Source organism: Strix aluco, chromosome 7 (genome assembly GCF_031877795.1).
Source record: "Strix aluco isolate bStrAlu1 chromosome 7, bStrAlu1.hap1, whole genome shotgun sequence".
Lineage (NCBI taxonomy): Eukaryota > Metazoa > Chordata > Aves > Strigiformes > Strigidae > Strix > Strix aluco.
In genome coordinates this window covers 41,537,118-41,550,039 of record NC_133937.1, presented here as the reverse complement: position 1 = coordinate 41,550,039, position 12,922 = coordinate 41,537,118, and the positions used below count along the sequence as shown (strand labels likewise).

The 12,922-nt window shown below is 51.9% G+C and overlaps 1 protein-coding gene across 3 annotated transcripts in view; it reads right to left on the bottom strand.

Annotated features, from left to right (window-relative positions):
• Positions 1-9,446, bottom strand: part of INPP5A (inositol polyphosphate-5-phosphatase A) — a 251,249-nt gene extending 241,803 nt beyond the window's left edge. Inside the window, exon 1 of one of the 3 annotated variants that reach the window (XM_074831614.1) lies at positions 9,269-9,446. In XM_074831614.1, coding sequence (XP_074687715.1) covers positions 9,269-9,343 — 75 coding nt within the window. In that variant the 5' untranslated portion in view covers positions 9,344-9,446. The remainder of the gene's footprint in view (positions 1-9,268) is intronic. The other 2 variants (XM_074831617.1, XM_074831616.1) reach the window with 2 other exon arrangements.
• Between the last annotated feature and the right edge of the window lie 3,476 nt (positions 9,447-12,922).

Below are 12,922 nucleotides of genomic sequence, written 5' to 3'. Positions count from 1 at the left end.
ACGCAGGTCCTAAGCTGAGCTCAAGTTTGGTAAATATCTAGGCATCAGTATCAGCCATACCACCTAAAAGCTGTTTGAACCATCACGTAAGCTACCTATACCATGAGAGAAAACTTGCAGTCTTGTCATGGGTTTAATTATTCCTCTTAGCTTTAATCTTCTGCTTTCAAGGATATTATTTGTTAAAGCTGACTGAGTCATAGAGAAGTGCTTAACAACTTGAAGACATCAGTGAAAACAATCAATTATATCTGACTTCAAAATACCATATAAAAGCAATGATAACCTTTGTTTGCTGTCAATAAATGCTTTAACTTTAACATCTTTTCTAATAACATATTGAAGATGAAAGTGGTTAACTAGTACATTTACACTAAAAAATTACATACAAATAATGAAAACAGTGCCAAAAGTGTTGAAAAACTACCATACACCATTGGAAAAAAAGGCAGTAAAAGAAACATTTTACTTTTAATACTCACTCTTTCCCAGTCTGATGATTATTGTGCTTAATCTGACCTTTTCCACACTATGAAATAACATATTTCCCTGGAAATTTCATCAGGGGAAGACTCCTTGCCACTTTAGTAATAAAAGATGCAAAAAAGATGTTAAATGACTCTGCGATAGGCCATTGAAGCAGTCACCAAAGGCAGAAAGTCTTGTTTTTCTATGGACACCCCCCATTCTCTACCAAGGGAGTGAGATGGTTATAAAATATCCAATGCAATATTAGACTACACTAATGTAGATATATTTTGAGAACTTCCATATACTAAAAGCATACAACGGGCTGGCAGTCAGACATGCCTGCCTGAATTTTTAAGAGTTTAGGGGCAGAGGACAAGGTAAAGCTACGACCAACGTGGCTGATCTTCTGGGGGGGGGGGGTGGAGACAACTCCCAGAGCACAAACTTAGAGCCAGTCTGTCTTCCAAGTTACTTCAGTCATTTGACTTTCTCCTCTCACATGGGTGCCAAGGAATGGCACGTTGGTCTACCCTGATGAGAAGAAACTTTGAGTTTAACCTCATGGAATCACCTCTTCAATAGAGAAGAAGACAGTCATTGCATTAAAGGCAGTGCAACGACATTGCGAAGCCTGAGATCAACGACATTTCGAAGCCTGAGATAAAGCTCCACGTGGGACAGTTTTGTAACACCAAGGGAGTCACTTCACCATCAGTACGTTGTCCTGGCTCTGCCTTTAACGGGCTCGTTCCCCGGTGCACCCCCACCCCACAGACATGCATTAATAAATCAGATCCCTCTCGTTCAATCCCTGCTTCAGGGGGCAACAAGCCACGTGTTCAGGGTAACCAAACCCGCCTTCCTGATGGCTTTGGAGGCACACACAAAACTGCAAATGAAAAGGCTGCTTTTCTCAGTCACTTCCTCACTTTAAATAGTAAATGAGGAATAAGGGGACAGCTTTCAGGAGGAGATAAGTATCCACAGCACGAGAAAGTGAAAGAAAGCATCTGAGATAAAATGAGGAAATACGTTTGCAGTGGGTGGAAGATATAAACAGTATGATGAAATAAACAACATAAAAGGGAAAAAAAAAGAAAGTAAACAACAGTTCAGCCTTTTAGAAAAATCATGACATGTGAGGGCTGGACTGGTATTCTGTGTGCAACGCCCTTTGAAGTCTAACTCTGTGGTAAGAAAATTTATGATGGGAACTTTGAAACAGCAACAAAACTGTTACAATTTGACCCCTGTGAGAGTGTTCATACAAGCTAATACACTAACAGATTCATGTGTAAAGCATTCTTCCTATGGTACCCTACTCCCATTGCATAATTTCATATTCAAATATTCTGGGAATTAAATCCTCTTAAACCATCGCACTGATATACTGGCAATTTGTGGAAACCCAGCAAGTTACAAAATGCTAACTCTACTCCACCTCCTATAAAACCACATTAACAGAAAACTGTAATTATATAATGCACTTTGCCACCATTACTTCCTCGTGTAAACATGTGCTCTTGCTGTTAATGGTAACACTTAATCAGGAGGAGAGGAAAGATGGTCTACAAGATAATCTTCTGAGTTTCCTGCTTAAGGGAAGCTAAACACTGTACAAGCTCCCAATTAAAACTCTTTTGCTCAGAGAATTGTAAAAATATCTGTAAAAAGAAAATTTGTTATTTTTTGTTAAAGAAAAAGTGGGGTTTTTTAAGCATACAACTCCAACTTGGAGGAAGAACCCCACCCTCTGTGTTGCCTGTACTATCACTGCTCCAATAGTCTTTGGCAAATCAGAAAAGAGCTTTTAAATTCCACAAATATGTGGATGCACAATAACATGTCACTGCTCTACTGCACAACTGCTTCGGGTCTTGATCCTCATTTAGACTTAAAAGGGGAATTTGCCCTGCAACTCACTCTCACCCGTCACTGCTTATTATAGCGCAGGGGGCACTGGTTACGAACAACACCGCCAGCACACACTGGTGTGCCATCCTTAGCCTAAGCTGGGGTTGCTGAGAGCTGAATTATAAACCAGAACAAGTACTCAGATCTTCAAGCAAGCTGGGAAGGATTTAAGAAAGACTTTGTCAAAAGCGCATGCTTGCGAGCGCATGGCTCTCACTGTACATGTTTGACACTGTCACCTGCCTAAAGACCAAATGAAGAAAGAGCTACAAACTGGTGCAATCCCCCCTGCAGCTATCTTACAGATTTTTCAGAGCCCGAGTATCAACAGCTGCAACTTATCCCCATCTACCTGGAAAAAGCGCTTCAGTAACGAAGACCCGCATGGACGTTACTGCTGTCACAGCTCCATCGTACCTCCTAGGCCATTCCAGCTGCCTGTGCGCACCCCCCGGAGCTCAGCCCCGCTCGCAGAAGTAAAAGAAAACAAGGGGCAGTGAGGGAGTTTCAAACCAACAGACCTTTTCACAGCAGCAGATGAAGAACTACACATGAAAACCATCATGTTGGGCCACCACTCAGTTTCATTCAGTGGCACATCTGGGCCAACAGCTGCACCCTGCTGGTAACGTGTTACCAACAACTGAATTCTCAAGATACAACAGATCCCTCGATTACTACAAATATTTTCTTTCAAACACACAAACACTGCAAAAGGGTAACAAAACAGTTTTCTCCTCCCCACCATCATTTTCAACACAGCCCAAGAAGTTTTTGATAGTACTGAATTCTGGTCTACCTCAAGATTTCTCTTCCTGCAGAGGGGGTTTAGAACCAAGTAAAACAAGGAGTCTCCTAAAAACCAGCGTAAGCGTGAGTACAGCAGAAACTAAGAAAAAAGTTGATTTGAGATTCCTCCATAGAAAACGAAACCAACAGAAGGCGGCAACAATGTTTAAGAAATTACCAGTGGCACTCACACAACAAAAAATTAAAATCAGAAAGACGACTCCAAAATAACCAGAAAATAGAAAGCGACAAGTGCAGAAACAGATAAAGAGAAGTTAGAGATTACTTATTTTTAGGGTTCCCATAATAGAGGACACTGAAAAATACTTCTTCGTTGGCCTTCTGCATTATGGCTTAAGGGTACGTATTCCTAAAATGGAAGTCCTGAGTCGGGAGCGCGCAATTTTACAGCATCCCAGAAAGCAGGGCGATAAACAGCCCGGGGTCTGGGGGCAGCGCCCTCGGGAGCCAGCCAGAGCTGCTGAGCGCCGGGCTTGGCCCCGGGCTCAGCCCCAGGACGGCTTCCAGGCCAGCTGGACTGGCCCAAATGCGGCCAGGGCTCCTTCTCCAGCTACCGGCAAGCTTTGGGGAGCACAGAAGGAGTAGTTTGCTCCCCAGCACGCAGACCCCCAGTGCGGCCAGGCCAGGGCCCTCCTCGCTCACCTGCCCCTGCCCCCCTCCCTCCAGACTTCTGTTATCCTTACCCCCCCTGGCCAGAAAACAAGCGTCAGCTCAGTCCTCCCCGCCAGCAAGGGCCCTCAGCCACGGCCAGCCCCATGGAATCTGGCAGAAATACTCCCGTACGATTAAATATCTCACAGAAACATTGCCTTTATCTGGGTACATTTGTTTAGTTTTCTCTTCCACTCCAGATAACATCAACACAGCCTGACAGTAGGGATGGAATAAGTGTTTCTCAGCAGTGAAATAATGCATTTTTTTTAAAAAAAACCACAACGAATCAAACATTATCTTTCACTCAATCTAGTAGCTATGGTTTGAAGAAAAAAGTGTGCTTTGACTTGCAACATTCTAGTCTTAATACTTATTTAGAAATCAAAACCTAATTAATTCATTTTCCATCCTACCACACTCAAAATACTCCACAAAATTCAAATAATTATTTCTGAGCGGAAAAGAAGAAACATAAAAATAAAAACCCCAAACAAACCCAAAGCCAAAAGAACACTTATCCTTATCACCTAATACCAGCTAAATCCACGGATATCTAATATCAAAACAAAACTAGACCCACTATTTCAGGATCAGAAAATTAAGATCAGCTGTGATAGAGACATCTATACTGTGACCACCACCCATCAGAAGAGCAGGCTGTTTTTTAAAAATTATTATGGGAAGTGTTTCTACTTCAAATTCAATGGATGGACTTCCACTCTTAAGAGAAGCAAAGGATATTCCATATACAGAACTAAAGCAGTAAGCGTACTTATAATACTACTACAAACAGGACTTGGGACAAGAAATTCCACCCCTGCCCTCTTTGTGCACTGTATGAGAACGGGAGACTTTCACCCAAATGCAGCAGAGGTCAAGGCCACTTGGAAAGGTGACAGCTTACTGCCCCATCTGGGCACTGTCCTATGAAGGTCAGTATTTTGTACAGGCAGAGAAAATGCAGGTAGGACAGTAATGCTGTTAGTCACTTAAAGATCTTGAGTATCAGTACCCTAGCACCATGCAAGCAATTCCCTAACCTGCTTTCTCCCCTCCTTTTTTAAACTAAAAAAAATTACACATTCTGTTTAGCTTTTACCTTTCTTGTCACACTTCCATCCTGGCCTAAGTTTGTCCTGAGAACTGATGAGTTGCATCGACCTCCCATTAGACGAGAGCCACCTACATCCATTGCTATGAAGACAGAAGGAAACGTTTTCAGAAGTACCTACCTGACTTGGGCTCATATATTCCAATTTCAAAGGAAACTGGAACAAATGAGCTATTTTCCAACCCAAGCAGAAACGTTGGAACTTGTATGGCTAAGTCTGCCGGGCCTACTGGAAATCGTTACCCTAAAGATCTACATGCAGAGGTTTAAATAACATGGATTGTTAAAGTCACCTAAAACTGAAACAGAGTAAGATGCAATTTCCAAGCGTGAGCACTAAGGTGTTTTTTCAACATTTGTGACTGTGCCCAGCTAAACGGGCAGCAAACAGTAACAAAACTTCTGAGACAACAATAAAAATTGAGTTGCAAAGACCTCTGTGAGCCTCCATCCAGCTGAAACACCCGAAGCTCCTCTGCCGCGCTGATGGGGAGACACGCGTAAGGGAGGTTTCTCCACTGCACGTGTCCCATGGCCTCTCCAAGTCACCTGCCGGACAGGCAGGGTGGAGGCAGGGGAGGAAAGGCTGCCTGCACTGGCTGCAGATGGCTGGGGGCCTGTCTGGGCTAAGGACAGGCATGACCCTGCCACTCGAGCATCTGTAACCCAGCCCGCTCTGCTCCTTGGGCAGCCACGCCACGCTTGGGGGCTGAACAACCCTGCAGTGAAATCCCAACACTTCCCCGCTGACATACCCTTACCCGACGCTGCCTGAAACCCTCCCGAGCAGAGTCCCGCAGACGCTGCCAGGATCCCCCGCGAGCCCCAGGGCGTCCCCGGAGGGGTCTCGCATAGGTCGGCTGGAGGCGTTTCACTGCCGATGCCGGGGCAAGGTACAACTTTCCGTCGGTCACCTACACTCAGCCCTCAGGAGGGAGGGCTCACGTCGCTCGGCAGCTCTCGTGGGCCCCAACGTCCCCTGCTCACACCTGACTCCTGGGTCTTTGTCCCAAGGGAAAACCAAACAGCATTAAGCCATTGAAAAGCGAAGGGAATGAAGAAGATACAGCAGATCGGGAAAAACAATGGCACGTTAAAGTAATTAAAATCCTATGCGGTAAGAGCCGTGAAGGGCCAGGCAGATGGACTTTGCGGCCACTACAGCGCTAGGCTCATCAAAAGGTAAATGTGAAACATTGTCAGCGCAGACAGAGGAAGAAAAGAAAGCAAGGAAACTGGGGAGGGAGGGGAAGAGGGAGAGCCTTGTATCACAGAATGGCTTGGGCTGGAAGGGACCTTTAAAGATCACCTAGTCCGACCCCCCTGCCATGGGCAGGGGCATCAGGGGAGGGGAAAGAAAGAGAAAGAGTGACCCACAGGTAACCTGAACTCCATCTTCTGCTGTTAGCAAGAGTATACTGTGATAAAAAACAGGAAATGTTTATACAGCAAGACAAACATTAAATGCTTACGTAAACACGAACGTACCAAAAATCATACGCATTCATATTCATGAGGTGCACGTGTTCATGAAACTTTGAAGATCTAATACTGCATTAACGTTTTTAATGAAGCAGCAAAACTACTCGAGGAATGAAACAAACCCAGCGCAGTCCCTCTTCACTGTTAACATGTTTATTCATGAGCTCCCAGGTCAGCACTGCAACAGGTTATTAGTGGATGTGGATGGCTGGCAGGAGCAAACCAGTATGTTATCATGACTTGCTGCTGGCAATCACAGAGCAAAGGAAAGAAAAAGCAGTTTTCTCCTCTTTGCAGAAGCAGAGCCACGTCAGTGATACCAGTGATCTAGGAAAGACTGTCCCACCCAGATGAACCTGCCTACCAAAGATATTTTAAATTATTCTTCCATAAAATACTGGTCTCTAGACCATTCACACACACAGCATGTGCCGGCCAAGTAAAGAGCACTCACACAAAACACATCTCAAGTGCCAGTCACACTGTCGCCATGCAGTAACATTCAGGCTACTCTAAACAAACCGGAGAAAGGTCTGTTGCGAGCCAAGACACGAGGGTTTGCTGGCACAGGAAGGGCGAGCAGAACTCCCACCCGTGGGGAGTAAGAGTGAGAGCACGGCCCCAGAGGGGCTGGGCAGCTTCAGCAGCCGGAGACCCCCACCCCCCGAGCCCCCCCGTCCCGGCCCAGCCCCCCTCCCGGGGGTACCTTGCCTAGGGACCCTCCCCAGAGAGCCCCCGGCCCGCAGCGCATCACACCCCAAGGCCGCAGCAGGTGGGACTGTGCTAGCGCAGGGCACTTGGACCCCACCATCCTGTCCCCTTGGGGTTTCTGCGCCGTGTCCTGACAAGGCGTGACATTACACTGCCTCGAGGTCCAGCAAAACTGGACTAAAAATGTAGTGTTTAATCAAAATACGTATCACCAACTGAAATTTGGAATCAGAAATGGAAAAAAAAATGGATTAAAGGAACCGGCAATGGTTTTGCAGCCCAGCTTAGGTGAAGTCTGTCAGAGCAGGAGTCCTTGCTCATAACCGAAATCACTTCAGGCCACAGGAGATACTTAGTCCTCACCTGAACAGGAAGAGCCCAACAAGGGGAAGCAGCCACTGACAGCTCCAATGCGCAACTCGAAAGCTAAGTCCCCAAGCCAACCTGAAGTCATCTTTATTGTGCCAGAATTGCACCAACATCACTCCAGAAACCTGACCGGGCAGTGGCCAGTCCCAACTCCAACAGCAACAAACCAGAAGCGTAATCACAAGAGTTCAGACCAGGCTTTCCACTCCTCACCCTGCAATGGAACATATCCAAATAAGCCTGGTTTGGTTGCTGGAGAAAACTAAATTTTTCTTTGCAAGGGAGTTGCTTGCTAGAGGAGAAGCGTTCCCCTCTCTGGTCACACAGAATGACAAACAACAACTGTGGGGATGCCAGTGGGTCTACAACACTAGCTAGGAACAACCAGGGAATGGTTCAGTCTGACAGCACGGGATTTCTCCAGTGACAGTGCTCCAACGCGGCCACTCGCATCACCCTCGGCCAAGGGCAGAGAGCACTGAACTGGGGAGAGCGGGCTCGGGGCGGGCAGCAGGCTCGGCTCAATGGGAGGTGCCAGCTGTGGGCTCTGGCCAAGGCAACAGGAGCACGTGGCAGGAATTACCTGCAGAATTCCTGCCGAGCACCACGCAGCTTTACTCACAAATAGATACTGCACGAGCCTGGGGCCACGCTCATGAAAACGATCATGAAATGAGTGTTTCCACAGCGTTCGTTTAATAGGAACTGACACATTTAAGCGTAAAAATAAGTGCAGTGATAATTTGTCAAGGTTTACTAAAGTTGGTGAAAAGATGAGTTGTGTCCTTTGACTAGACAGCTGTCAATCAAGGGTGTACTTCGGGTCAGCTTTCGAGATGATGAAAAAAAACCAAAGCAAACTTTGAAGACTGGAGGGGAGGAGCACAAAAAACCCCAGGCTTACTGTAGCGCACTGAGTTATCTGCTTGGCACGCCAGCCTCCCGCACCAAGCCGGCCCTAACACCCGCAGCACGAGCTGGGACCCAGCTGCGGCCGACGCTCCCCTCGCCCTGCCTGGCCGGGCCTAACCGGGCTCCAGAAGTGCTTTGCCACCGCCTGCAGCAGAGCCAGGCTCTACCGGGCACAGCCTCGCGGGTTTAGAAGCCGGTACTTGTAAACATCTGTCTGAATTCACACAAATGCGCAGGAAAGCGCTTCTCTTCGCTGAGCCGCGAGCCGCACCAACTGTTGCACTCGCCTGATTTGCCGGGATGAGGAATATCCCGAGCATTTGCCCGAGCACACCGCGCTAACCAGGAATCACCGCGGGTTTTCACGCCCCGCCGGGCAGAGCGCCTTCGAGGAGCGCCCGGGCTGAGCCCAGCCGCAGCCTGCGCGGAAGACGCGCCCCGCGGCACAGGCTGTTCCCCCCCGCACCCCCCCGAGGGCGAGCGCACCCCAAAATCTGACATTCGAGGAGAATCCGCGCCCGAAGGACGCGCCCCGCCCGGGATGCCGGTGTCCCGGCTCAGCAGCGGGCAATGCTCCCGGCCGCGGGCGTTCCCCGGGGGCGCGGGTCGCGCTTCCAGCGGCCGCAGAGCCGCCTCCCCGCCCCCGGCAGACGGACGGGGCGGCCACGGGGGGACCCTCCCCACACCCCCCCTCCGCCGGCACCGGAGTCCGGCCGGGACCGGGGCGGCCGGGACGGGGGGCGGCGGCGCTGCCGGCGGAGCCCCCGGTGTCCCCCCCCTCACCCCCCGGTGCCCTCCCGCGTGTCCCCCCCCCGGCGCGGCCGCGGTACTTACGTCGTCAAAGAGGGACCCGACGTTGGCCGTCACTAGCAGCACCCCGGCGCCGGCCGCGGCCCCCCTCACCGCCATGGCGGCGGCGGCGGCGGGCGGAAGCGCTGCGGGGAGCGCGGGGGGCGGGCGCGGGGCGCTGCGGGGAGCGCGGGGGGCGCCTGGCCCGCCCCGTCAGCGCGGGCGGGGGGCGGCGGCCGGCGGCGAGTCCTCCCGTTGCGGGCAGCCCGCGGACATCCGCGCCGCGGCGGGGCCCGGCCGCCCTGCGGCTGCTGCGGGGCCGCGGCGACCAGCGCTCGCTCAGCGCTCGCCCGCCGTCGCCGTCGCCGCCGTCGCGCTGCTGCCGGGACGGCTCCCGCCGGCGGAGGCTGGCGCCGGGCCGCGGCGCATGGCAGGGCGGCGGGACGGGGCGGCCGGTGCCGGCGCGGCGGGGCCGGGCTCGGCGGGACCGGGCCGGGCCGGGCTGGGCTGGGCTGGGCTCGGCGGGGCTGGGCTGGGCCGGGCCGGGCGGGCGCTGCGCGCTCCGCGCTGCTGCCGCCGCCGCTCCCGGCTCTGGCGGCGGCGGGCGGGCCGGGCCGGGGCTGTGCGCGCGCGACGTCACGGCGGCCCCGCGCCGCTCTTAAAAGGGCAACGCCAACGCGCCGGCCGAGCGCGCTGGGCCGGGCCCCGCCGGGCTGGGCTGGGCTTGGCGTGGCCGGCGGCGCTCACCTGGGCGGGAGCGTGCCCGGGGAGCGGTGGGGGGCAGCGGGCTGCCGACGTGCAGAACCCCGGCGAGGTTCTGCCGCGAAGATCGGGAGACCGGAGAGCTGCCGGTAGTGCCGGGCAGAGCGCTCCTGGCCCCGGCGGAACCGAACCTTCGGAGGAGCGGGGCGAAATGACCCACGCAGAGCCTGGGAGCGCACCGAAGTCATCATCGGCGTGCGAAGTGCCCTTTGTGAAGGGAATCCTCTCCGTAACTTCGCTCAAGGAACTAGAGAAGTGATAAATCAGTCTTCGCTACACTGCAAAATAGCTGGCTCCTAAGATTATCTATATTTCATGGCTGATTAGTAATAGGAACAAAATGTGCAGGAGCTCCTGTCACAAGGCTTGTGGGGGTCTCACGGCATCTCGGAGCTGCCGAGGCCGTTGCCGAAAGAGCGCAGAAACGATACAGACAGTCACTGAGCAGAGCGGGGCAAACTGGAAACCCGAGCTTGAGTCACTGCATAAATACGCAAAACTGAGGGGAAAACAAAATGTGGAGGCAGAGCCAGGGGTACTGCGGCAGAAAGCACGGCGGGGAGGGCCCATGGGGTGCACACACTGTATAGAGGTGACAAGGGAAATCACCCATCATGCTGAGTAGGAACACACCACGTGGAACGAGGGGGCTCGGCTGGAGAAATGTCCCTGTCAGAGAAATAAAGAGATTGTTACTGCTCCTCAGCAGAACGCTATTTCTCCTCAGATCTTGCCTGTCTCTCCCCAGGGAAGGGAGTCTGACAGGCAGCAAATAATCACGTACAGCTCCAAACAAGGCAAAGGAAACGTGTGTCCCACATGGGCCTTCAGGCGTGGTTTACACAAAAATTATTGTATTTTGCATCATAATCGTCAAAGTGTGCTTATGGTTGGTTAACAAGTCTCTCCCGAGCATCAGGCAAACGAGCTTCTCTATTCATGCTTGCAGTGAGTGAGGTTTTGTGGGCAGCAGAAAGCCTCTTCGCCCCTCTTTGGCAAGCTGCAGGGACCCAGAAGTATCTAAGGGGTATCTCAGGCACGTCCTCCCGGTCCCGCGGGGTTATGGTTACACTCCTTCCACCCGCAGTGGGAGGCGGTTGAGCTCAGCCCCTTCCCCTGTGGTGGCTGTGGGTAGCCGTGCGCAGGAGCCAGCGGCCAGACCTTCGGCCCCAGCCGGTTCCTCTCCGCATGCCGCAGGGCCCGCAGCACGGCAGCGCAGGCGCAGCGGGGCCTGCAGCACCTGGGGCTGCAGGAACCAGGCCCGGCCGTGCCAGGCGGCCAGTGCGTTGCGGGAGGGGGCTTTGGAAACAGGGGTGAGGGCAGGGAGCAGAATCGCCAAAGTGACGGATCCTGCGGCTTGGAGAAGGGGCCCGATACCCGCTGCCAAGCCAGGGTGACTGGAAACACGCACAGGATCAAACAGCTTGGAGCTACGAAAAGAGCGAGGGACTGCCGTGGATGCCCGCGTCTGAGAAGCCACTGCTTGGTGAAAGAAAGGCAAAATTGTTCTCGATTCAATAGCGAAAATAAATACTGTCAAGTACTACTGGCCCGGGGAAGCATCGACTTCACCGTCCTGCGGCGCCGTTCCCCGTGCTGGGGTGTGTTCCCAGGTGGGTCACCCGGGCACTGCCAGGGACGCTGGGTGTGAGGGGGTCAGTCCTGTGTAGCCTCTTCTCTGGGGCAAACTCCCTCAGGTAGCGGAATGGCAAAAGCTCTGCTAGATCGTGACCGCTGGCCTTCTCTGCTAGAAAGTACAAATTAAATATACAATTAAATAAAAAACAAGTTGAAATTGTGTAAGGCTGCCTCATATGTGGGAGACTTGCTGACCTCCAGAGAGCTGTGACATACAGATAAATGCGGCGCAGAGTATGCTCATGCCCAGAGGCACTAAACGCTGCTGGACTCCTGGACAATTTCTCCTAAGGTTTTGTGCAACTCCCGAGACAACTCTTGCATGAAGTTGCACTGTAGGCACTGTGATCTTACCTGGATGCGGCCATCAGAAGTACCAAAGATGCGCTGATCAAACATACCATCCTGATGTATCTTGACATGTTAACACACAGGAAAAAAGAACATAAAGGGTGCAGGGGAACATTTTCTGCTGTGTTTTTGGCGCAAAAGTCTTACAAATTTCAGCCCACAGCGATTACATCAAAGTTGGGGTATGCTGGAGGAAGCTGTGTCAAATTACACCCAGCTGGAAAGGGATCCGGAGCCATATGGCATCCAGGTGAAAAGTTTGGCGGCGCTCAGGAGCAGGAAACTAGAATAGGAAGTGGCTGCAGACCACAAGAAGTTACTTGTGAGGAGCCCAGGCAGCAGTCATCGTGCCACAGCATGGGCATCCTCTGCCAGTTTCTTTGGCAGGGGGAGTACCACAGAGCAGAAGTGTCGCCACTGCGTAACACGGTGACTGACCGATGACTGGGCTGACGTCTGTGAGTCCCCTGCCTTCCTCCAGGAAAGGGGTGGGTAAAACCTGAGAAAACAGGAACATGAAATACAGCATCATCTATAAAGCATTTTCAAAAGAATTCCTAAGAGCTGACTCGCCCAATAACAGATTATAATAGAAGCTGTTTCCAAAACCAAGAAATGCTGAATGTTAAGCGAGGTGTAGTGATATTTTAGGCCTGTGGGTGCGTGCGGGGAAGCACGGGCCAAGCAGACGTGATGCAGCCCGGTGCCCCGCACACGCCGCCCTTCCTGCCCTGCCGTCCCCCAGCACCAGCTGCTCCCGTTAGCGGGGCAGGGCAGCGCCTCGGCAGTCGCAGAACGCAGACTACGTGGTTTCAGGCAGTGGGTCCTGACTGCAGCCAGTGTTTTGCTGTTTTATCCAGAGCCAGAATTCATTCATCCCAGCAAAAGGCAACATACGATTAGTAAGAAATGTTTCCAACTGGAGAAAGCAAGGAATGACTGAAGCAG